Raw genomic sequence first — 27711 nt, forward strand, 5'->3', positions numbered from 1 at the left:
ATGTAATTTTTGCTCTTCCAATTTATTTTCATGCCACAATTTTGCAAAAGCAACTTTTGCACATTCAACTTCCGTTAAATGAATTTTTTTTCTGCTGTATTTCCAATAACAGTAATATTTTTTTTTATTCCTTTCTCCTCCTAAATGTAAGTGAAGATTAATGGTAGACATCAACAGGCCGCAATGGTCCTTTAAAGGTACCCAAATTACATTTTTTATATTCCCTCTCAACTTTATCGCAAACATCTAAGCGAGAAGGTTTTGCTATTTCACTACTATTCCCATGGGTAATGTTCCCAAAATTCCTCAGAGGTACATTCAAAAAAGTAATCCATCCTAGCCATAATTACATCACTGACTGAATTGCAGATAACAACAAATCCAACAACGATCAATAATACTAAAGTATTCAAATGCACAACAGGAATCGACAGTCATACACCCGGAAAGTACAGAGACATCCTGCATGAAAACCAACCCTTCTCATCCAGCCTGATGGAACTTGAGAGGTGCTGCAAAGAGGCATGGGTGAAACTGCCCAAAGATAGGTGTGCTAAGCTTGGGGCATTGCATAATAAAAAATATTTAAGGCTGTAATTGCTGTCAAAAATGTGCAGTATTGAACAAAGGCTGTGAATACTTATGTACATGTGAATTTTTAGTTGTTTAGTTTTAATACATTTGGAAAAAAAAAACACATTTTTACATTGTCATTATGGGGTATTGTCTATTGAAGACAAACATGAATTCATTCCATTTTGGAATAATGTTGTAAGATAACAAAATGTGGACAAAGTAAAGCACTGTGAATACTTTCTGGATGCACTGTAACTGCCTATCCAAACACTAACTAAACGCCTCCCTGGTCTTCATGCGCTTTTGTGTTAGGTATTAATGTACTTTAACCTGTAAATTCTAAACAAAAACGAAAGAAAAAGAAAGATCTAAACCTCTCCACCAATGTCCGCGCTACTTTATCCAACCCCCTGGACAAGGTCCCAACGGAAATCTTCCTAATTCCAAAGAGGGAGAAAATAACATTATTTAAATAACAATATTTACAAAATGCAGAGCAAGTGATACTTACTTTTATTCTACCACTAAAATCTGAAAAGGCCACACCCACAATCAACGTAGCACACTGCCAACAAACAATTTGATTCAGTTAAAACGGGAAACATGAATTGATTAACGTGGACCCCGACTTAAACAAGTTGAAAAACTTATTCGGGTGTTACCATTTAGTGGTCAATTGTACGGAATTTGTACTGCACTGTGCAATCTACTAATAAAAGTTTCAATCAATCAATCAATCAATCAATCAATCAGTCAGCAACCCGTGGCTCTAAAGCCACATGCGGCTGTTTGGCGCCGCCCTAGTGGCTCCCTGGACCTCTTTCTGAGATGTGTGAAAATGGAAAAAGATGAAGACATTTTTGTTTTGTTTGTTTTGATATATTTTCTGTAGGAGAACAAACATGACACAAACCTTCCTAATTTTTAGAAATCCCACTGTTTAAATTAAACATGCCTCACTGATGAGAGTATTTGGCAAGCACCGTTTTGTCCTACTAATTTCAGCGATCCTTGAACTCACTGTAGTTTGTTTACATGTACAATTTTCTCCGATGCTGCCACAAAAAGACGTCTTTTATGCCACTCCTTCTTTGTCTCATTTTGTTCACCAAACGTTTTATGCTGTGCGTGAATGCACAAAGGTGAGCTTTGTTGATTTGATTGATTTGCTGGAGTGCTTACCAGTCATATTTGGTCAATCCATGACCGCAAGCTAATCGATGCTAACATGCTATTAAGGCTAGCTCTCTCTAGGTCGTCCTCAGACGAGCCTTCCATCGTTGCTTCCAGTCATCCCGATTCTCCATACATTTGGCCAGTTCCTTGGTACTCTGAGCTCCTGCATCCTTCTTGAGTACATCCACGTATGTTAGTGTGGGACGTCCTCTTGACCGATGCCCATGTGTTGGTTCCCACAGTACCAATTTGCTGGCTGGCAGCTCCTGATGCCTTTGGCAGTGCCCTGCTAGTCTCATTCTCCTTACAGCAATCTTCTCGCTCACCCTTGGTATTCCCCTGTAGAGGACTCTGTTGGTTACTTGCGCACTCTTGTTGATGTTATGCACTGCACGCAGCATCCTCGTGTAGCAACCATCCAGAGACCTCTCCAGGGTTGGCTTCAGGGTCCAGCATTCGCTGCCATAGAGGAGAACGGACTCAACTGTCGCGTAGAAGAAGCTGAGTTTGATTTGGCGGGGGAGGTTGGAGCTCCATACACTGGTCATGCCGTTCAGGGCCCTCCATGCAAGTGCCTTCCTCACTTTTAAATCCTGCTCAGTTGAGTTGACCCATCCGCCCAGGTATTTGAAGTCCTCAACTTCTTTCAGCACAGTGCCTCCTGCTGTTATCAGAGGTTGATGTTCTGGTGGAACATTGTAGGTCATGACCTCAGTTTTCTTGGCATTTAGCCTAAGGCCAACCTTGGCGCACTCTAGCTCTACCCTGTGTAGGAGTTCTTGTGCTTGTTCCACGTTGTTGGAGAGCAGACTGATGTCATCCGCATAGTCAAGGTCTGTCAGGACCACTGCCGGTTGTCGACTCGACTTCCTTGGTGTCAGCGTGAAGCCAAGTTCCTGCTCTCGCCCATTTATTGCCTTCCTGAGCGCATGGTCAAGGACTATGATGAAGTGGAAGGGGGCTAGTGTATCCCCTTGTATAACTGCAGCCAGGATGTCAAACTCATCGCTGTTGCCATCTGGGGTCACCACCCTGGCCCTTGTTCCTGCGTACATGGACTCTATTGCTCGGAGTAGGTTCGGAGGAATACTGTATGCCTTCAAGATCTTCACCATCGTGCCTCGATGTATCGAGTCAACTGCCTTTTTGAAGTATATGAAGCATAGGACTGCAGTCAGGTTGTCCTTCCTCACCTCCTCAAACAATCTCCTAAGTGCCAAGATCTGGGCTGTAGTTGTTCGTCCTTCTCGAAAGCCGTTCTGATTTACTCTCAGGTGAGGGTCGATTGCATGCCGGACCCTGTTTAGGATCATGCGGTTGTAGACTTTCGCAGTGATACAGGTCAGGCTGATGCCTCGGTAGTTGTCTGGCTTCGAGAGGTCTCCGGATTTGGGCACTGGTACGATGTTTGATAGAGACCACATATCAGGCAGCCGATTGTGCAGCAGAGCAAGGTTGCAGGACTCTAGAATGATGTCATCAAGATTACAGTTCTTCACGACCTCTGGGGGTATGCCGTCCGGGCCAGCACTTTTTTCCACTCTTACTGTGGCTTTTGCCCTGGCGAGCTCTCCGAGTGTGAAGGGACCATCGTTGATGTTCAGGTTTGGGAGGACTGATGGTATTTCTTCTTCCTCAGCTGCGTCTGCTGTTTCTCCCAGCAGCCTTTTGAAGTGACTGGACCAGGTTGTCACCCTCTCCTCCGGGCTGTGTCCCTCCACCTGTCCCTCCTTGGTCCTCTTCCGCCCCGTCATCTCATTGATGACCCTCCAGGCCTCCCCCATACTGTTGTTCACCTTGCGCCGCCTGCACCCTCCGCACTCTCTCCATCAGTTCTTCCCCTTTGATGGTATCATAGCATCTGAAAAGAAACTGTTTGGCTTCATTCAGCTCGCCACGCCTCTCCACAGTTGGTTCCCGCTCAAAGTTGAGGCGGGCTTCCTCCACCATCCCTCGTGCTGCTACGACCTCTGGGTGTTTGGATCGTACTGACTCTCTCCATCATGGGCACGCACAGCCTGGTCGCCTCCTCATTCGCAGTGACGAATCTCCTGTATTCTCCACTGGCCTCCGCTCCCCTGTCCAGCTGCTGGAATCGTCTCCTCATCTCCTCTGCGTATCTGGTTTGAAGGCCAGGGTCACTTGAGAAAGCTTTCCAGTTATACCGGATCTTGGGACTTGGTTTGGGGACCCTGAGGCTCAGGCAAACTCTCATTGAGACCACACGGTGGTCTGAGCCCACAGAACTAAAAGTGCTGTATGGCTCAGCATTCAGGATGGAGTTCCTCCATTTCTTCCTCACTAGGATGTAATCTAGCTGCCGTAGTGTTCCTGAGGCTCGGTCTCGGAAGGTCCACCTCTTTCCTGTTCTATTCCGGAAGATGGTATTCACCGCCAGTAGCTCGTGTTCCATGAGGAAGGCAGTGAGGTAGGTGCCGTTGCAGTTGGTAGAGTCGTGGTAAGGGAAGGGTGCGTCCTCTGGTCCAAGCCTTGCATTGAAGTCCCCAAGGATTGCCAGGAAGTTGTGCGCTGGGACGCCACGGACCGCTCTTACAAGGTCCTCAAAGAACTTCTCCACCACGTCAGATGGTGCCACGTTGGTGGGTGAGTACACGACTATGACTGTTGTTACTGGGTTGCCCGAAAACTCTGCGCTCAGAATCCTGTCGGTGTGGTGGTAAACCCGACGGAGAGCCTTACGTGCCCGTGGGCCCAGCATTAACCCTACACCGCCTGTTGCGGCCTGGGCCTCGTTCCTCCACGCAGATGCAGAAATGAACGTGCATCTCTCCACTCTGCAGTACAGGATGGGGTCATCAGTGTGCACTCTCCTGTGTTCTTGGACCCCCAGGATCTCCACTCCCCGTTCCTCTGCACAGTGTGCAAGTTCTATCAATCTCGCTTCTTCTCTCGCTGTGCATGCGTTGAAGGTTCCCATAACAAATGGTCTCCGACAGCGCATGAGTGCATTGGACGGGGTGCTGTGTTCGGACAGGACCCTCCCTGGGACAATCCCAGGGTTTGAGGTCCTGTCGTCATGGTGTCCTCCAGGAGGAGGACCAGCACCACCATCCGCTGCGATGTTTCTGCGGACTCCCGCCGCTGGAAGTATAGGATTTGGGATGACTTTGTACTCCATGGTTGGCTTTACTATGCTAATAGCGAACTGTGGGGCGCAACTCCTCGCAGTCCCGGTTTTAGTTCAGAGTGACCTTCTCCTAGACAGGTTGCCATCCAAGGCTTACGAGCCCCATCTACCCGAATGCGGCAGGTAGCACGGGGGTACATCTTACCCGTGGCGGTATTAACCCGATCTGACTTTAGCTGTATGTACATATTGCATCATTATGCCTCATTTGTAGGTATATTTGAGCTTATTTAATTTCCTTTACTTATGTCCTCTGTGTATTTAATTTATATTTGCATGTCTCATGACGAGCAGCACAGTGGAACAGGGGTTAGTTCATGTGCCTGAGTAGTCCTGAGTTCAACAGCTTGGGATCTTTCTGTGTGGAGTTTGCATGTTCTCACCGTGACTGCGTGGGTTCCCTCCGGGTACTCCGGCTTCCTCCCACCTCCAAAGACATGCACCTGGGGATAGGTTGATTGGCAACACTAAATTGGCCCTAGTGTGTGAATGTGAGTGTGAATGTTGTCTGTCTAGCTGTGGTAGCACTGTGATCAGGTGGCGACTTGTCCAGGGTGTACCCCGCATTCCGCCTGAATGCAGCTGAGATAGGCTCCAGCACCCCCCGCGACCCCAAAAGGGACAAGCGGTAGAAAATGGATGGATGGATGTCTCATGACACATTATTTCTCATAGTTGTTTGTTGCCATGTTGTTCCAGACCACAGCAAACATTACCCAGCTTGCAAAGATTGTAATAAATCCATTAGAAGAAGACAGCCTGCCGTTTCCTTAAACTTATACACACATCTATACGGTTGGCCATTCTAAGACATTAATTTTCAGAAGTTATCTCATTCTGTGATAGGCCTCCATTTTACTAATGATTTCCAATGGTGCAAAAATGTGTACAATAATAATTAAAATACAACATTTCTGTCAACGAATATAATAGGTTAATATAGCTAATATAGACACTTACATCATGTGTTGCCTTCGTTATAACACTTATATAAGACTTTTAATTTTTTGCAGCTCCAGACAGATTTTTTTTGGTGTTTTTCGTCCAATATGGATCTTTTAACGTTTTGGGTTGCCGACCCCTGAGTTAAACCAAAAAAGGACAAGCTCCCATTTATCACCACCTACAGCAATCAAAAAGCCTGCAGGGGAGACTGAGCACGGCCACGTCTGTCTCAGTCTCCCCTGTGTGTAGTCAGGATCAGGCCTTTAACTCCCTCCAGAAACTGCACCCAGGCCCAGGCGAGAGGAGTTCACCTAATTAGTCCCTTTTAGTCCAAGTTCTGCTGTAAACTGGATAGAGAGAGAGAGAGCGAGAGAAGCAACCACGACCGTCACACAACTCCCTACGCACCTTGAGTCGCAAGCGTATGGTGTTGCAGTCCCTCAGGGGGTTAAGTTTCAGCGTCTCTCCAAGGTTGTTGCAGCTCGAGCTCTGTTGCTGGAGCTCGCAGCACACACACACTCCGTCGCTGTCGAACTTGAGCTGGGGTGGTGGAGGGAAGAGGAAATTAAATAAGAAATACACACTAACATGCAGAAATCTGTACAGCTTTGAGAAAAGCCTTTGCTCTTACAGATGAATGTGGTAGAATGTAACAAAGTACATACCGCATGTAAATAGCAATGGCAAAAGGAAGTGTGTAACAAAGGAGACAGTGAAATATGAGAAGCTACCTTGGGAGAGACACCTCTGCTATGTGTCCCAGATTGAAAGAAAGCAGGACATGAACCCAACAAGTATGGGTTAATTAAATTGAGGTAAGGAGATTGGAAACATCAATATTCCAGTCAGGACTCGGGAAGGATTGTCGGGGATTAACATAAGGAAGTAAAAGTGAAGTCAGTAGGTAGGATATAATATGTGTGCATCCTTATTTCCCGCCAGATAGTACAGTTTGATTCAGTTCAGTGGCAAATGTCATTTTTGCCGTTGATATCAACAAAAGTTGTGAAGGGTAGAGTCGGTGGTGCTGGTTTAAAGTGACATCTTTGCTTCTGAACGATGCTCTATATCACACGGCATCTGAAGGTTTTCTACTTTGATAAAACGTACTTTTGAAAATGCGGTTTTGACAAAACTGCTCAGCTACAGTTGACAAAACAGATGATTGTTTTCAGTGGCGGACTGTGCGTTTCTCACCTAGGCCTTCGGTGATGTCCTACCCAGTCCGACTACTATACAGAAACACACTTGCACACTACTGGCCATTGGAGCCCCTCAACAGTGGACAAAACTGTCATGTCTGTGTGATCATGTTTTGTTTTAGTCATGTTCGGTTTTGTTTTTGGACTCTTTGTGCACTTTTGTTTGTTTTGTCACCATGGCAACCCATTAGTGTTCACCTGTCATGTCACGCACCTGTTTCACGTTTTGAGTCACGCACCTGTTTTCACTAATCATGTCACTATTATTTAAGCCCATTGTTGCCAGGAAGTCAGCCTGGCGACATCTGTCAAGGCGTGGACTATAGCGTGGTTTGTTCTCCCGTGGTGCAAATGATTTGGACCAGACATGGCGTGAAGGTGAATACATATTTAATTTTAACACTCAAAAAAGGAATAAACAAAAGGCGCGCACAATGGCGGAAGTACAAAACTTGGCTATAAAAACAAAAACTCGCACAAAGGCAGAACTATGGACATAAAACAAAACTTGCAAACTATGGCATGAATAAAGAAAACTTACTCGGATGAGAAAAGGGCATGAAAAAGAGCAGCATGGATCATAAGGGTGTGTAGAGAGTGTGATGTCGCCAGGCTGACTTCCTGGCAACAATGGGCTTAAATAATAGTGACATGATTAGTGAAAACAGGTGCGTGACTCAAAACATGAAACAGGTGCGTGACATGACAGGTGAAAATTAATGGGTTTCTATGGTGACAAAACAAACAAAAGTGCACAAAGTGTCCAAAAACGAAACCGAACATGACTAAAACAAAACATGATCACACAGACATGACAAAAACGGTCTATTTTTCGGCGCATTTAACATTCAATCAATCCGCTTCAGCAATTAAAACACATCTCACGTGGTACTCCATCCATCCATTGTCTACCGCTTGTCACGGTGGGTGCTGGAGCCTATCTCAGCTGCATTCGGGCGGTACACCCTGGACAAGTCGCCACCTCATCGCAGGGCCAACACAAATAGACAGACAACATTCACACTCACATTCACACACTAGGGCCAATTTAGTGTTGCCAATCAACCTATCCCCAGGTGCATGTCTTTGGAGGTGGGAGGAAGCCAGAGTACCCGGAGGGAAAAACATGCAAACTCCACACAGAAAGATCTCGAGCCCGGGATTCAACTCAGGACCTTCGTATTGTGAGGCACATGCACTAACTCCTGTGTCACAGTGCTGCCTTATGTGGTACTGTCAAAATTAAAAGACAAATGAAACATAAAAAAATTAAGAAATTTAATATTTGAACTCACAATTTGTAGCACCCATTTGACGCCGTATAAGCCAGTGGTACCGCTCGTAGTTGATCAAAGTCGGTTGATTCGTGTGAAAGCCGCGGGAAAACCATTTCACCGGGATAGCTTCCGTTGTCGCCTTGTCTCACAAGATGTAGTTTCTCTTAAGTATCCTTCTTGAAAATGGCCTTGCAAATATACTGTATATCTGCCACCTAATCAACATGTTGCTCTCCTTCTTTGTAAGTACCGGTGAGTTTTCTGTGGCTTTCTATGGCTCGTATGGCGCCGGTGCCACTTCCTGTTTTCGCAACTTGTGATTGGATACTCACTTGGGACTCCCACGTGAGTATCCAATCACAGCATGAGGCCAGCTAGAAGGCCTTACTGACAACAACTCGTGATCTGATTGGCTATCGCAACTGTCTATCAGCTGTATGTGTCCGTTCACATACAGCGCACAGACACCCGCAGGTTTGGTACAGCATGGCAACATAAGCGAGCTGAATTCTGATTGGATACAAACTCTAACCTAAAAACAACAGCACTGGAAGGAGCACCATATGACATGAAGAGAATATGAATACTTTTATATATTTAGGGAAAGTAAATAAAAAATTACATTTATCTTTAATTATGATCATGATTTCTGGTTATGTTAGGCCAGCAGAGAAGGCCTTGCTGGCCCTGACAGCCCGCCACTGGTTGTTTTACAGTAGAAGATGTTCGCCTCTAATTCGAGCAGGCTTTATCAGTTCATTTTCAGAGACTAGTTAGGATAGCCGTGGCCTCGGGCCATGGCTAAGGATCCAAAGTATTTCAACCTCCAAGGTGGAGGCACCTTCCAATCAATCCAACCAGAGCCCCTCTATCTTTTAGTTCTGAAACAAAATTACGTTTTAACAAAACTGCCCAACTTCTGTTGACAACATTAATAATGGTCTTACAGGAGAAGACGTTTTGTCTCTAATCCGAGCAGGCTTAATCAGTTAATGCTCAAAGACTACATAGGACAGCTGTAGTCTGAGGGTATGGTGCAGGATCCAAATTGCAAAATATAGGGGAATAAGTCCACTGCCAGTTGTTTGGGCTCTGACTAAAGTGAGATTTGGACAAAATTGCCATACGATTGACAATGTTTAGAAAACATCTGACGACCTTTTGCCTCTCAACAGAGCAGTTTCATCAGCTCCTGCTTAAGGACTCGATAAGGCACATCTAGTCTGAGGGCATAGCGTTGGAATCCCAGTATTTAACATCTAAGATAGCGATAAAAAATGGTTTCATTCTTCTGTGGATCAGCAGGACATGAGCCGGAATGTTTCGAGTCAGTTACGTCAGGCGAGTCATTTCGGTCAATACAGGATTTTAACATGTTTACATGACAAAGGCATGTGTCAAGATGAGGATCAGGAGTTGAGATTAAAGGGGATGTTTGCAACTTGCTCACAGTTACATTTTTTAAAACCAAAAAACAAGACCACCATGGGTTAGCCTAAGTTATCATTAGTGGTTTAACAGAAGACATTTGTTTTAAAGCTGTCTATGTTTTTCACAATTACCAAGTTTATGTAATAAAAAAATTTTCTGGCCCGAAAAAAATTATGCACACATACAAAAGCAGTCCAAGAGAAGCAATGAACAATTTGCAGTCATGTTGATGTTATGATATAATATACATTCACTGACAGCTAACACTAGCTAGACGGGCAGCACAGTGGCACAGGGGTTAGTTCATGTGCCTCACAATACAAAGGTCCTGAGTAGTCCTGAGTTCAATCCCGGGCTCGGGATCTTTCTGTGTGGAGTTTGCATGTTCTCCCCGTGACTGCGTGGGTTCCCTCCGGGTACTCCGGCTTCCTCCCACCTCCAAAGACATGCACCTGGGGATAGGTTGATTGGCAACACTAAATTGGCCCTAGTGTGTGAATGTGAGTGTGAATATTGTCTGTCTATCTGTGTTGGCCCTGTGATGAGGTGGCGACTTGTCCAGGGTGTACCCCGCCATCCGCCCAAATGCAGTTGAGATAGGCTCCAGCACCCCCTGCAACCCCGAAAGGGACAAGCGGTAGAAAATGGATATATATATATATATATATATATATATATATATATATATATATATATATATATATGTATATATATATATATATATATATATATATATATATATATATATATATATATATATATATATATATATATATATATATATATATATATATATATATATATATATATATATATATATATATATATATATATATATATATATATATTTTAGGGGTGTAAAACTAATCAGTACAAACCGATAACCGATTAGAACTTTAGAGATATGTATACATCGTTTGGCGAGCCTCTGGATCGACCTGTATATAGTATGGATCGGTCAATGTTTGGTTGGAAAGTCACGAATCGGTTGCTTGTAGATCTACTACAAAATATGACCGTAAAACTAAAGTGTGGTTAACGTTTGGATTTTTTTTTTAAAGGAATGGTTTAGTTGGACTTGAAAGACTTCCAGCCCCAAGTTAGACACAACTCTGCGAGGTAATGACACCAACTACCACACTGTTCAATTCTGGACTAATGATACTGCTTCCGGTATATTTTCATTCGGCTGATGGTCGTAATTATGACACGCTGTCACATTGGGTTCAGCTGCCGGTGCATACACATAACGAATCAGCCTGAAATATTTACAAATAAGAAGCAACACTACACAAAAGTTTATAACACAACAATTTATCCTCAAAGGTTTCAAGTGAACTTCACTTAAAGGGGAACTGCACTTTTTTTGGAATGTTCACAATCATTATGAAAGACATGACGATGGATGTGTTTTGTAATGCATTCAAAATAGTAAATACATGTATAAAAGTATTTGAGCTTCTTCACTGAAGCTGCTGTTTTGTATTGTGTGTTGCCACTTAATTGTATCTTGCACTCGTGTTATTGTGGCGTTATAACTCCTCTACTTGATGCACATTTTTCTTTCTCTGTATTTAATTGTTTCTACCTGAGCAAACAACAGTAAACACCTGCTAGCTTTTCTTCTTTTATTTAAGTTAATGGATGGCAATGCCTCAAAGTTGATACTTCTACTGTTTGCTCATAATTAATACAGGCACCGTCTGTTCTGTATGTCTATTTACAAAATAAACACATGACATTGTTCTGACATGATACATGATACATTTCATTTTCTTTTTACCATGGAAAGCTTCCATCTGCATCAAATTGCATTAAAAAGCATTGTTAGTGAATCGTATCGTAACCCATGTATCGAGATTCATATCGAATCGCCATTTAAGAAAAATTTCGGTTCGGTACGTACCTCGGTTTAGAGGTCACGGTTCGGTTCATTTTCGGTACAGTAAGAAATTGTTAAACAATGGCATAACATATATATACACACAGGGTCCATTGCCAGGGTTAATGTGGTCAACATATATAAAATAAAAACTAAATAAGATAAGGCTCAGAATGGTTTCTTAACAAAACCTTTCTACATATAAAGTGATTTTTTTGATTGATTGAGACTTTAATTAGTAGATTGTACAGTACATATTCCGTAAAATTGACCACTAAATGGTAGAACCCGAATACATTTTTCAACATGTTTAAGTTGGGGTCCACGTTAATCAACTTTAAACTGCCACAAGTTGTTGCTCAGATTAAATAAAATGACAAAACTTTTCTTCTACATATAAAAAGTGCAACATTAAACAGTTTCAAGTCAACTCCGCCTCAGATTAACTTTTCTCCCCCCCCACCCCCCAGCCTGGCTAGCTTGGCAGTTAGAGGATATATGGGCTTATTGTTCTTCCACCATAGAAGTGGGTCAAAATCTAGTTTCTAATGCAATATGGTCTTAAGTCTGCTGCTATAAAAACATTTGTTATTAGCCCTGCCTGACTCGCCGAGGAGAGGCTGCTTGAATGCGGTGGTGACGCTTCCAATGGGTTAGCATGTTTGACGTGTTGTCAGAAGCATACCTGCTGCTGCTGAACAATGTCGGCAAACCTCCGTTCTCCATTGTTGATCTTAACGAGGCAGGAGGGTCTTCCAGCTCTGGCTTTTACATGTTGTCGTAGCCCGGGCGCTGCTAGCATGCCGTGTGTTGTGCCTCGGTGTGCATTGTTTACACTACATGCGGTACGCTACTTAATATGTCCGTGTGGAAACTCGTTCGGTACACCTCCGAACCGAACCGAAACCCCCATACCGAAACAGTTCAATACAAATACACGTACCGTTACACCCCTATATATATATATATATATATATATATATATATATATATATATATATATATATATATATATATATATATATATATATATATATATATATATATATATATATATATATATATATATATATACACTACCGTATATATATATATATATATACACTACCGTTCAAAAGTTTGGGGTCACCCAAACAATTTTGTGGAATAGCCTTCATTTCTAAGAACAAGAATAGACTGTCGAGTTTCAGATGAAAGTTCTCCTTTTCTGGCCATTTTGAGCGTTTAATTGACCCCACAAATGTGATGCTCCAGAAACTCAATCTGCTCAAAGGAAGGTCAGTTTTGTAGCTTCTGTAACGATCTAAACTGTTTTCAGATGTGTGAACATGATTGCACAAGGGTTTTCTAATCATCAATTAGCCTTCTGAGCCAATGAGCAAACTCATTGTACCATTAGAACACTGGAGTGATATTTGCTGGAAATGGGCCTTCTATGCACCTATGTAGATATTGCACCAAAAACCAGACATTTGCAGCTAGAATAGTCCTTTACCACATTAGCAATGTATAGAGTGTATTTCTTTAAAGTTAAGACTAGTTTAAAGTTATCTTCGTTGAAAAGTACAGTGCTTTTCCTTCAAAATTAGGACATTTCAATGTGACCCCAAACTTTTGAACGGTAGTGTATATATATATATATATATATATATATATATATATATATATATATATATATATATATATATATATATATATATATATACATATATATCAGTGGCGTGCGGTGAGGTTCATGTCTGGTGAGGCACTGCATCATCACAGTCAGATTTACAAACATATGAACCCTAAAGAGTATCTTATTCACCATGTGATTGGCAGCAGTTAACGGGTTGTGTTCCCTGCTTGGCACTCAGCATCAAGGGTTGGAATTGGGGGTTAAATCACCAAAAATTATTCCCGGGCGCGGCGCCGCTGCTGCCCACTGCTCCCCTCACGTCTCAGGGGGTGAACAAGGGGATGGGTCAAATGCAGAGGACACATTTCACCACACCGTGTGTGTGTGACAATCATTGGTACTTTAACTTAACTTTACACTTACAAACTGTAGCATGCACACAAAAAAGCACATTTAATAAAAAAAAACGTTATTATGGTCTTACCTTTACTTATAAGTGCGGGAGCAGTGGTGTTTGTGTTGGAGGAGTTGTGAATGAATGAAATATGAAATCCGCGCTGCCGTCTGCAGGTGTACCTAATGTTGTGTCCCTGTTCACGGCTCCTCCGGCGCGCCGCGCGAGCATTGTTGTTTTTGCACTTTTTGGCTTCTTGTTAAGTGACTTTTTTTGGGTGGATTCGGTCTTGCACGTGGAGGGTTTGAGTGTGGGCTTTGGTTGGTGTGGCGCTCCTGTCAGGCGATGCATTCTGCGGCGGAGGTGCTTGGCACCAGGAGGCGGGGTTATGAGACGAGCCTCCAGTTTTATGATCGCTCAGCACAAGAAATACTTACACACATACAGTTGTTGACAAAATACACTGTACATTATATACCTCAGCTAACTAAACTATGGAAATGTATAATATAAGTCATATAGCAATACGGTCTCACTGCACAGCAGGCCAGCAGTTAGCCGAGTCATTGCGCACAATCCATGTTGAGGCACAAATCAGTGACGTGCCTCAACTGGCTGCTGACCACCGCACCGTCTCTTCTCAGTATTTGAACGGCAAATGTGAAAATAAAAATAAAAATAATCTATAACTGGTGAAGTTAAATGGAAAATAACTTTAGTATAATCACTGGATACATATAACAATTTAATTAATTTTTTTTCTTTTTACTTTTTTTTTTCTTTCCATGATGGCAGGTGAGGCCGTGCCTCCCCTGCCTCTAGTGACGGCACGCCACTATATATACTATATATATATATATATATATATATATATATATATATATATATATATATATATATATATATATATATATATATATATATATATATATATATATATATATATATATATATATATATATATATATATATATATATATATATATATATATATATATATATATATATATATATATATATATATATATATATATATATATATATATATATATATATATATGTATAAACACAGTACACACCTTCTCATTCAATGGGTTTTCTTTATTTTCATGACTATTTGCATCGTAGCTTGTCACTGAAGGCATCAAAACTATGAATGAACACATGTGGAGTTATGTACTTAAAGGCCTACTGAAACCCACTACTACCGACCACGCAGTCTGATAGTTTATATATCAATGATGAAATCTTAACATTGCAACACATGCCAATACGGCCGGGTTAACTTATAAAGTGACATTTAAAACTTCCCGGGAAATATCCGGCTGAAACGTCGCGGTATGATGACGTATGCACGTGACGAAGTCAGAGTAACAGAAGTTATGGTACCCGTAGAATCCTATACAAAAAGCTCTGTTTTCATTTCATAATTCCACAGTATTCTGGACATCTTTTGCAATTTGTTTAATGAACAATGAAGGCTGCAAAGAAGACAGTTGTAGGTGGGATCGGTGTATTAGCAGCGGACTACAGCAACACAACCAGGAGGACTTTGTTGGAGCGCTAGCTGCGCTAGCCGCGCTAGGCGCGCTAGCTGCGCTAGCCGCCGACCTCACCTTGACTTCCTACGTCTCCGGGTCGCCAAACGCATCGGGTGAAGTCCTTCGTCCTTCTGCCGATCGCTGGAACGCAGGTGAGCACGGGTGTTGATGAGTAGATGAGGGCTGGCTGGCGTAGGTGGAGAGCTAATGTTTTTAGCATTGCTCTGTGAGGTCCCGTTGCTAGGTTGCTAAGTTAGCTTCAATGGCGTCGTTAGCACAGCATTGTTAACCTTCGCCAGCCTGGAAAGCATTAACCGTGTATTTACATGTCCACGGTTTAATAGTATTGTTGATTTTCTATCTATCCTTCCAGTCAGGGGTTTATTTTTTTGTTTCTATATGCAGTTAAAGCACGATGCTATCACGTTAGCTTGTAGCTAAAGCATTTCCCCGATGTATTGTCGTGGAGATAAAAGGCACTGAATGTCCATTTCGCGTTCTCTACTCTCATTTTCAAGAGGATATAGTATCCGAGGTGGTTTAAAATACAAATCCGTGATCCACAATAAAAAAAGGAGAGTGTGGAATCCAATGAGCCAGCTTGTACCTAAGTTACGGTCAGAGCGAAAAAAGATACGTCCATCACTGTCTCTCAAGTCCTTCACTGTAACGTTCCTCATCTACGAATCTTTCATCCTCGCTCAAATTAATAGGGTAATCATCACTTTCTCGGTCCGAATCTGTCTCGCTCCATTGTAAACAATGGGGAATTGTGAGGAATACTAGCTCCTGTGACGTCACGCTACTTCCGGTACAGGCAAGGCTTTTTTTTATCAGCGAGCAAAAGTTGCAAACTTTATCGTCGATTTTCTCTACTAAATCCTTTCAGCAAAAATATGGCAATATCGCAAAATTATCAAGTATGACACATAGAATGGATCTGCTATTCCCGTTTAACTAAAAAAAAATCATTTCAGTAGGCCTTTAACAAAAAAAGGTGAAATAACTGAAAAAATGTTTTTTTATTCTAGTTTCTTCAAAATCGCCACCCTTTGCTCTAATTACTTTTTGCACACTCTTGGCATTCTCTCGATGAGCTTCGAGAGCTAGTCACCTGAAATGGTTTTCACTTCACAGGTGTCATAGTTTTGATGCCTTCAGTGACAATCTACAATGTAAATAGTCATGAAAATAAAGAAAACACGTTGAAAAGTTTGGACACACCTTCTCATTTCAAACCATTTCAGGTGACTACCTCTTGAAGCTCATCGAGAGAATTCCAAGAGTGTGCAAAGCAGGAATCAGAGCAAAGGGTGCCTATTTTGAAGAAACTAGAATATAAAACATGTTTTCAGTTATTTCACCTTTTTTTGTTAAGTACATAACTCCACATGTGTTCATTCATAGTTTTGATGCCTTCAGTAATAATCTACAATGTAAATAGTCATGCAAATAAAGAAAACACATTAAATGATAAGGCGTGTGCAAACTTTTGGCCTGTACTGTATCTATATATATGACACATAGTTGACGCAGGGGTAGATCTTGCTTTGGTTTTTGGCTGAGACCAGGGATCTTGGGCTCGAAAAGGTTGGTGACCACTGATATATATATATATATATATATATATATATATATATATATATATATATATATATATATATATATATATATATATATATATATATATATATATATATATATATATATATATATATATATATATATATATATGTATGTGTGGGAAAAATCACAAGACTATTTCATCTCTACAGGCCTGTTTCATGAGGGGTTTTCCTCAATCCTCAGGAGATTTTAATGGAAGCATTCACATACCAAGGTTTATATAGGGCACAGAGCGGGTGGGTACAGGCAGGCGTGGGGGCGTGGTGATTGACTCATGTGTTACCTAGGAGGTGTTTCCTTCTGTGACGGCATGCTGATACAATTTCGCTGCGCTTGTTGAGGGATGACAAGTCTGGACGGTATATGATGAACAGTTTCTCTTTTAAGCATAGGTTGCATCTTTTGTTACCACTGTTGTAAGGTGTGCTGGATGCAAGAATTTGCCATGTTATTGAGTATTCAACATTATTGTCTTTGAGATTCCAAATGTGTTTGCTGAGTTCTGTAGTGTTCCGGAGTCTTTTGCATCTGAAAGAAGCCTTGTGATTGTTCCATCTGGTTTTCAATTCTCCCTCAGTTAATCCTACATATGTGTCGGATGTGTTAATGTCCTTGCGTGTTACCTTTGCTTGGTAAACGACTGATGGTTGTAAGCACCCCCCGTTGAGAAGGCAATCAGGTTTCTTGCGGCAGTTACAGCCTTTGTCGGTTTTGGAGTCGTTCTGCCTGGTGGTGGGCGGCTCCTTTTCAATTGCTTTATTGTGGTTTGAAATGATTTGTCGCATGTTGTTCATGCAGCTGTAGCTCAATTTAATGTTGTTCTTGTTGAATACTTTTCTTAGGGTGTTGCCTTTGGGGAAGTGTTTGTCGATCAGGGTAAGGAATTTGTGGCCAATATTAGTTGAGACGTTTTTGCTGTATGGGGGGTTGTACCAGATAATGTTGTTTCGTTTTCTGCTCCTTTTTGGTTGGTTTCCTGGCGTGGGTTCGTAGGTGAGGGTGAAGTTGTATCCGCATTCATCAAGTGCTTTTTGGTACGGGGGGGTTGCTTTGTCGAATTCAGCTTTGCTAGATGACTGCATCGATAGTCTTTTATTAATTCCGGTAGGTATTCTTTTCGTGGTGGTGGGTGGGTGGTTGCTGTCATGGTGCACGTATTGGAGTGTTGTGTTGGGTTTCATGAATGGTTGGTAGCTGTTATTCCTCAGGTTGAAAGTGACGTTGAGGAAGTTGACGGTTTGCTTGTTGGCTTCAATCGTGATCCGTAGACCGTTCTCTTTGAAGATTTGGCATATACGCTTCTTGGTATTCTCGCTGCTCCTTGGCGAGGTGCGACACACTGCCAGTCCGTCATCACGGTAAATACCAAGGTTCAGGTTGAGGCTAGCGAGCTGGGAGAGGAGGAAACTCCCAACAAGTTTGCACGTTTCTGCTCCGTCAAAACTCCCCATAGTGACGTCGAATGTTGAATTGTTATTTTTTTGCCATGGTGTACCGTTGCGGAAGAGTATGGAGTTCTTTGCGTGGATGATGATGTTTCTTTCGTTGCCTGTGATTGAGTCATAGTCCGAGGCAAAGTCTAGTGCTTTGGTCAGTAGGTCTTGTGTGATGGAAGGGTAAAATTCTTCGACATCGAAGGAGATAAAGTTGTGCTGTTGTTTGTCTTGGATGTTGCTAAACCATTTGATTACTGCTGCTGTATTTCTCCATTGGTTGAGTGGTGTTTTGTCTGTAATTTTTGTGTTGATTCTGTCCAGGATTGTTTTGCTGATTTTTCCTATTTCGGATTTAGTTGGGTTTATTAGTCGGCATGATGGTTAGTTGGGGTCATCCCTCAACAAGCGCAGCGAAATTGTATCAGCATACCGTCACAGAAGGAAACACCTCCTAGGTAACACATGAGTCAATCACCACGCCCCCACGCCTGCCTGTACCCACCCGCTCTGTGCCCTATATAAACCATGGTATGTGAATGCTTCCATTAAAATCTCCTGAGGATTGAGGAAAACCCCTCATGAAACAGGCCTGTAGAGATGAAATAGTCTTGTGATTTTTCCCACACATACATATTACGCTCTACCACGGTATGGAGCACTATTTTTTGGATATCTAATTAAGACACACATATATATATATATATATATATATATATATATATATATATATATATATATATATATATATATATATATATATATATATATATATATATACATATATATATATATATATATATATATATATATATATATATATATATATATATATATATATATATATATATATATATATATATATATGTATATATGTATATACTGTACATACATTATAGTGTCTTCAATGTGTGCATGTTTTTTAACTAAAATAGTGACTTTTGTCGAGGCTTGAACCACTTCATCATATTTTTACATTGAATCTTATGGGGAACTCTGCTGCACATACAAACTTTTCAGTTTATAAACCATGTTCAAGAACCCATCAAGTTCGTAAAAGGAGGTTCCACTGTACAAGGACAGTTTGCGCACAGCCACTGCAACGGAGCACACATGAGAGCTGTGGTGGTCAACAGCATAGTTAAAAAAATTAAATAAATAAATAACTTATTAATACACAAATGTTGAAGGTGCATTTTCAACATAGATTATGTGCATTTATTATAAAATAAGGATAAAAGTTACGGCAAGCAGAAACATTTTAAAACTATTTTCCTTAAAATACAGATTGAGGCTATAATTACTCGATTATTCAAACAAACTAATTGATAGATTACTAACGTAATTGATAGCTGCAGCACTACTACTGCCACCGTGCTTGACTGCATAGACAAGACCCGATGCTGCTGTACAAACTGTACACTGACTACTCTAAAGTATATTCAAGTTGCATTCTATAATATTGTCCATTTATAAGATACACTAAAGTAAAACTGGTTTACTGGTAATCACTGCAGGGTGGAATGGATGGATGGAAGTTGGACAGCAATCCAATGTGGTCTTACCAGCTGACATTCCTCCAGTGAGTTGACCAGCTGAGCGTTCTGGCAGGAAAGGATGGAGCCTGCCAGGTTGAGCATCACACAAACTGCTGACAACAACATGAAGAATGTGATCTGTAATGGACAAAAAGAGCAAAGACAGAAAACATTTTTCAATCATTGTGTTATCCCGAGGGATTCAAAGTGGCTCGACGTTGCAATAAATTGCTGACTTTGAACATGTCCCCAAATAAGAAAATAGCTCAAAGTAAAATCAATACTAATGTACTAATGTTGTAATCGTGTAAATGCTGAGAGACAAGTAGCACCTTGTGTTGATAGATTCAGGTATCAAAGTTAATGTGCTTTGTAGACCTCTAAACAAATATATTCCTCCTTCTATTTAATAACTGTTGTTCTATTCCTCAATTGTTTTCCATTGTCGGCCCACAGGACTGCAACCTATTCTAGATGACTTCATCATCTAGTCTGCATAATTGACCACATTTTTTGGGCTCTTTGGGAGAGACAAAATGTGAGCAAAAACAGGAAAAGCTAAACAAATATGTTTAGAAATACAAATTATTGTTTCAGTTTTTCTCTTTTATTCACAATGAGGTCCCTCTGGGCTTTGAGGAAAGTAATATGTGCTTTCACGTCAGTGCCCCCAAAAGTCTCTGTAAAAAGTCTCTAAATTTGGCGTTAGTTACTTTTAAAAAATAAAAAGTATCTAGAGGGGTCTGAATGCTATAGCAACAAAGTCTCCAAATCGGCAACACGAATCCCTATTGCTTTGTCTTCATATTCTACACTCTGTCCTCCTCCTGTCTAGGCCTGCTGTGTGTGTGTGTGTGTGTGTGTGGTACACAGAACATCCATTTCCACATTTCTATTAGCCCTGGGTCCAGTGGACCCAGACATCTTATATGTAATAGAAATGTGTAGGGGGGATGTATGCTTTGTGGTCATTAAATATGTATTCTGATATATGTTCTTCACAGAAAATGAGCCAAAGACAGTGAGTCTCAGTTTAAAAAATAATTAATTGTATAATTTTTCTTTTAATAAAAAATGAAAACGGGTCCCACAGACCCGAACACCCCACAAGGGTTAAACATAAAGACAAATCCAGGTTGTTTTCTTTGTTTTACCCTAGCCAAAAATAAAACAAGCTCATTATGAAAATGTACAAATCACAACTACTCCTCTGGACAAAAAACTTCAAGTTTGTTGAAAGTTCTGAGGAAATTGGTGCAGCTTCAAAAACACAATGAGCTTAGACTTGGTCTCAGTGTATCTACAAAGCCAGGATTCAACTTTTAAATCACAGTCTTTCTGGGATTGAACAAAATCATAACGTGTAAACTCTTCTCGGTATCAAATAACTCCTTTGTCATGTCCACGTATCAATCCAGTGCTAACTCAACAAACCGTAAGAAACGACAGTAAAAACTATTCAAAAGGGTTAAGTTCACTTTTCTCGTGTTTGACAGAGACATTTTGGGGCAACGAGGTTGCCAAATGACGATGTGTTCGAAGGATAAGACGTAAACTGGCAGGTTTTAAGTTTCATGTGGGTCGAGAAGGAGGAACCACAGTCACCCTTTACTGCGTACTTCTTGCTTGGCCGCGGTATAAACCGTTTGCTTGCCTAACAGAATTGCTATTGTGACATCCAGTGGACACATATAGAACAGCAGTTTCTTTCGTTAAAAAATAAAAAACAGCTTATTTTTATTCTTGGCAAACTCATCACGCGGGCCGGAAAAAAAATGTACGTTTGACACCCCTGTATTAAAGTGTTTGCACGCGCAAGTCAAAGCATATTTCTGTTTTGCGTCACAATCAACATGACATGGTACGTCAGACCACGCCAAGGTCACGCCCCCTTTTAAATACGCAAATCATTTTAAAAAGTAGCCATTTGCTTAAGCCCTGCACGTTGTGGCCAATCGCAAGTCAGTAGGAGGTGCTTCATTACTGTGTTTGGAGCGATACCCAGCGGGTTGAAACTGCTGTGTGCTGCGGGGACCAGATACTAAAATAAAAGAGAAATGGTTTGGCATGAAAATGAAGGTGGATGTACAACACCAAAACAGGCTAGTGTTTTGAAAGATATAGTCGCTACAACTGGCTATAGGTACTTGCATATCACAGCACTTGTTGCCAACCGGCAAAATGTGTAATTTTGCAATCTTTTAAATGTATACATGCCAGCATATCACAAAGGATACAAACGACTTTGACTCTTGTTTGATTACTCAATTTATTATTACAACCCAGGGTAGCAGCCGTGTACGTGACGTCCTCCTTGATCTCCTATGCCAGTGTGTGGCGACCACCCTCTGCTGTTATCCGCTCGACATGTTCAAGGAGTCACAGGAACACGTTTTGACAGCAATAGATGGCAAAAGGAGCGCCTATATTAATGAATATGTGTCCTCACAAATTTTAATATGAATGTGAAGCTTTACAGTTTTTTCCATTTGCTTACACACAATTTTACTAACTGTGTGTCTTTTTTCAAAAGGATTTACACACTTTTCCAAACACAACATTCAATTTTCTTGATTCCTAGACTATTTGCAAAATGACACACTTCGGTCAAAACATATGAGCCATTCATAAAAATAAAGCAAGCATTTGTAAAAATGCAGTTTAATTGTCATCTCACTCACACAGACTTCAAATGATAAGACACTATTGGAGTGAGTTACCCAAAACAGTGATAAATACAAAACACATTTGTAAAGACCCTTATTCTACTATAAGAAATCCAATGTTTGGGGCATTTTGCTCGACCTTTTTAGCATATCTGATGAATGATTACAGTAACTTGACAACATATATTGGCAAATCCATAGCAATCATCATTGTTTACTTTGAAGTGGGCCTATACGTAAGGACCTAAAGAGAAAGTAAAAATATCCTATAATCTTTTCAAGAACTGCTCAACAATGATGCTGCAAACTGAAAACATTTCTTTTTACCACAGTCAGGTAAAGTAACATATCACAGTAGTCAACAATGACATGCAGTACAAATTAAAATCTGAGACAAATAAAAAGGTTTGAAAAAAAATCTGGAGATAAATGAAAAATACAGCATAGAGTACAGGCTTCATGTGCAGACTTAGGCAACAGCAACTCTATGAAAGAACATACTCAAAAGCCTCAGTTACTGATTCTAATCATCACCTGCCCGTCTATCTGGATCAAGCCATAGTATCTCATCCACATCACATGTGCAAGATGGGAAGGTGTGTGTAAAGCATTGTGTGTAATATTTCGCAAAAACTGTGAAGCAGAGTCTATGCCTAATATTAGGTAAATCTGCACAGTGTTTTTTTTTTTTTTTTACTGTGCGTAGACTTTTGTTAACTGTGTGAAAATGTAAAATTGAGTGTGTAAGCAATTGGGAAAAACTGTAAATGCATTGGCAAAAAAGTGAATTGTGTGTCCTTACCTGGATCTTTTTTTACGTTGTTAAAATATAATGTTGGCAAAGCCAAATGTATGTACGGCAGTCACAAAGTTGCACATTTCATACGCCAGGTTTTTGTGTGTAATCAAGCGTGTTACATGAGTGTGCAAGTGCGTATGTGTTGAAAAGTGGCGGTGGGAGGAATTCCACCATCTATTGTACACAGTTGTAATGACAAGCTACAGACAGTGCCATCTAGGGATGTTCAGATCAGGGTTTTATGCTGCTGATTCCCATACCGATTATTCATAAGCAAATCCTATTTTTATGGTTAATTTACTCTAAATTTCTACTGTAATTTTTATATATTTTTTAAATAGTTTATAAAACTGTAGAATTGAAGACATTATCTGTAAATAAACAATCCGCCTGTTATTTTAAGTAATATGCCAGTAATGACAAACTAGGTATATTTCTATTTTTTTTTACAGAAAAGTACCAAATAATTATACATAGCATTTTCTGTTTTCTTAAATTACTTTCAAATTCATGTAAAATTACAGTAATTATTTTTCATTGAATATGTACCTTTTTATATAGAAGTCTATGTCTATGTCCTAATTATTTTGCCGTTATTGCTCACATGTTAAAGGTGTTTTAATGAATATACATGCATGTTTAACATATAGATTCCTTTCTTTCATGAAGACAAGAATATACGTTGGTGTATTACCTGATTCTGATGACTTGCATTGATTGGAATCAGACAGTAGTGCTGATAACGTCCACGTTTTCAAATGGAGGAGAAAAAAAGTTCCTCCTTTCTGTCTATTACCACATGAAAGTGGTTGGCTTTTGGCATCTTATTTGTCCAGCTTCCATATTTGTTTTTATACACTTGACAAGAAATACATTGGCTGCAAACTCCGTAGCTTCCTAGCTTGTTTGCGCTGGCTTTCGGAGACTCTTATTTTGTTAGCGCAGGCGCGATGGAGCAGCACTTTTATTGTGAAGACAGGAACTGTGCGGTCAGTCTTTAGGCTTTTGACGGGAGGTACGGTTGAAATAAAAAAGTGTCTTTTTTCCTCCACACTTTTGATTGATTGATTGAAACTTTTATTAGTAGATTGCACAGTACAGTACATGTTCCGTACAATTGACCACTAAATGGTAACACCAGAATAAGTTTTTCAATTTGTTTAAGTCGGGGTCCACGTGTGACGGTCATGTGACCGCCCGGCTCTGTTTGATTGGTCCAACGTCACCAGTGACTGCATCTGATCGGTGAAACGGAGTCAAACGTCACCAGTGACTGCATCTGATTGGTAAAACGCAGGCATGCGTAGATCCTACTTTGAAGGTCTGTCTGACAAACCAAAACAAACAAAGCGTGCATTAACACATCGATACAAATCAGTAGCGAGTAGCGAGCTGAACGTATATAAATGGAGCGGAGTAAAGCAGCGTTTCTTCTCTATAAATATACTCCAGTAAAAGTAAAAGTATGTTGCATTAAAACTACTCTTAGAAGTACAATTTATCCCAAAAGTTACTCAAGTAGATGTAACAGAGTAAATGTAGCGTGTTACTACCCACCTCTGGTTACCGTTACTACATGATGCGTTACTGCGTTATTTTACGTTATTTTTTATATGGTATCGGGTTGAAACTGAGAAGATCTGAGTGTGTTTTATTGCTGCGGTATCGTCTTTCTGATTCTTCCTGTGTGTGGGTGTGTGTGGGGCGGGGGGCGTGTCTGTGTTTACTAACAAGACATCATGGCGGAGCCGAAGCCGAGTTTCTTAACATGGAGATATTCTCACTACTTTTCTTTTGTCGAGCACAAAGAAAAGAACATTTTAGTTAAATGTAAGTTGTCACTTTGTTGTCTGTGAAGCACTTTGAGTCTGTCTTGTGTATGAAAAGCGCTATACGAATAAAGTCGCCTTGCCTAAGTTGTGTCTTGGATCAAAGATCCTATCTACTGCCCAAAACAGCAATTAAAATCTGCTGAAACAGCTACAAAAGCAACATGCTTCGACGAAGCTAGTAAAGAGAGACACAGACTCCGATGCCACCTCCACCTTAGGATTTTAACGGAGGGACTGCTAGCCAGGACAACATTGAAAGAGCCATTGCAGCGTATGTGCTAGAAGACATGCAGGCTATTTCTACAGTGGGGTCACCCACTTTCAGGTAGCTCATTAGCATGATACCAGCGTCAAACAGCAAAAGGCACGAAAACATTTTCCAAGTTCCTGGACACAGTGGACAGTGAGCACATAAACATGGAAAGCAAGCTAAAGAAGATACTCCAAACTCTGCCTCTGCTCATCAGCTCATCATTCAGCACTGAAGGTACACACACTCTGTCAATTCTCATATATACTCTGTCATTGTAGACTTCTAGAGTGTTCGATTATCACATCACTCTAAAAGTATAGACTATAAAGTTCACAAAAATAAAGAGGGATCCTAGTGGGCCAGGCCAATCTTTCCTTTTCTTTAAACTAAAACTGGGGAAATGCGTAGAATGTTCTGGGCTTCACTGAAGACATAATTTTATTTCACAATTCCTTGAGAGAAAAAAATGCCTGGTTAGGCGTGTGTATAGCAGTATGTGTGCTGTATAAAGTGACATGACATATAATCATGTCATGTGTGCCTTCCTTGGGTGAAGCCAGGTTTACAGCTATGTTGTGACATGTTGTGACATGTTGTTATTATGCGGTTTGTTACTTATGTATGTTATGTTGCAGCTATTTAAAACAGTTTTGTCAATTTTTTCTGGCCCAAAATACATTGGCCCTCTGAAACATATCTTTGTCTTTGTGTGTTGTATGTAGACCACATTGCTTAGCAGAGTTCAGTGATGCAAATGCATGTCAAGTTGATCAACAGATTATATTATTCTCCAGTACAATAACAGTACTGAAATAAAGGCTAAAAGGGCATTAAAGTGAGCCTTAAAAAAAAAATAAAAAAAATAAAGGAACTAAATAGTTATTTTTCACAGTAACGCATTACTTTTTGGTGTAAGTAACTGAGTTAGTAACTGAGTTACTTTTGAAATAAAGTAACTAGTAACTGTAACTAGTTACTGGTTTTCAGTAATCAACCCAACACTGTTCATAAGTGACATCGCCCGATACCAATAACTGTAATTTTTTCAATGTATTTATTTTGAGTGCTATTGACAGTTTAACAATATCAACACAACATTTGAACTAGTTTTTTATTATTTTTTAACATGCATTTGTTTGCATCAAAAGAAAGTAAGCACTTGCAGTATTTCATCAGTTGTATGCTGGCTTAGCTATTAGCATGCCAAGTATCGGCAGTAAAAGGCATTGATCGGCAATGGTGATCACTTACTTTTTCACTAAAAGTAAGAGTACTTTGACTGAAGCAAAAGTAAAAAGTAGTCATTCAAATAATTATTTGAGTAAGAGTAAGATTTCCATGAAAAATAACTACTCAAGTACTGAGTAACTTGTGAGCAACTTCTGATTTTTTTAGCAGCTATTTTAAATTGTTCGTATTACATCTCAAGTGCGTGTGTAATTTTTGTAGGCTGAAATGTGAACGTTTATACTGACACAGATGACAGCACATGATATAATGTTCTTTTTACCAGTTTAAAAGTAATCATTGGAGATTTGTGCTGCCTTGTCTGACGTCGTGTCAGTACGTTTGTATGCACTAAATTAGTCTGATTTAGCAAATAATTCAGTTTCTTCTATTTTCACACCAACATGTTAAGTTATAGTTTCCATGCTCTTATCTCTAATGTGACTGTTGGCCATATGCAGTGTGCCTCACGTACACTAGGGGTTGATTGTGGTAATTTCATCTTTTTAGATATCCATACATCCATTTTCTACTGCTTGTCCCTTTCTGGGTCGCGGGGGGTGCTGGAACCTATCTCTACGGACCGTGGATGGGGAAATCCCTAAATTCCTTGCAATAGCTCGTTGAGAAATGTTCTTCTTAAACTGTTGGACAGTTTGCTCACGCATTTGTTCACAAAGTGGGGACCCTCGGCCCATCCTTGTTTGTGAATGAATGACTGAGCATTTCATGGAGGCTGCTTTTCTACCCAACCATGGCACCCACCTGTTCCCAATTTGCCTGTTCACCAGTGGGATGTTCCAAATAAGTGTTTGATGAGCATTCCTCAACTCTCTCAGTCTTCTTTGCGACTTGTGCCAGCTTTTTTGGGCAGGCATCAAATTCCATATGAGCTAATATTTGCAAAAATTAACAACGTTTTCCAGTTCAAATGTTAAGTATCTTGTCTTTGCAGTCTATTCAATTGAATATAGGTTGAAAAAGATTTGCAAATCATTGTATTCTGTTTTTATTTACCATTTACACAACGTGCCAACTTCACTGGTTTTGGGTTTTGTACTTCAAGGTGATGTTGCTAATGTTTAATGTGTTTAAATGACACTTGTGGTTATTAGGATCATCAAAAACATACACAAAGATTGATATT

The 27711-nt window shown here is 40.4% G+C and overlaps 1 protein-coding gene across 2 annotated transcripts in view; it reads right to left on the reverse strand.

Moving 5' to 3' along the window:
• The window catches only part of fam189a1 (family with sequence similarity 189 member A1), a 287604-nt gene that overhangs the window by 43747 nt on the left and 216146 nt on the right, over nucleotides 1-27711 (reverse strand). For both annotated transcript variants that reach the window (XM_062068824.1, XM_062068833.1), the window contains exons 3-4: nucleotides 19815-19925; nucleotides 6254-6385 (exon numbers count right to left, since the gene is read on the reverse strand). In XM_062068824.1, coding sequence (XP_061924808.1) covers nucleotides 6254-6385; nucleotides 19815-19925 — 243 coding nt within the window. The remainder of the gene's footprint in view (nucleotides 1-6253; nucleotides 6386-19814; nucleotides 19926-27711) is intronic.

The sequence above is a fragment of the Entelurus aequoreus genome, linkage group LG02 (assembly GCF_033978785.1).
Source record: "Entelurus aequoreus isolate RoL-2023_Sb linkage group LG02, RoL_Eaeq_v1.1, whole genome shotgun sequence".
NCBI classification, from domain to species: domain Eukaryota; kingdom Metazoa; phylum Chordata; class Actinopteri; order Syngnathiformes; family Syngnathidae; genus Entelurus; species Entelurus aequoreus.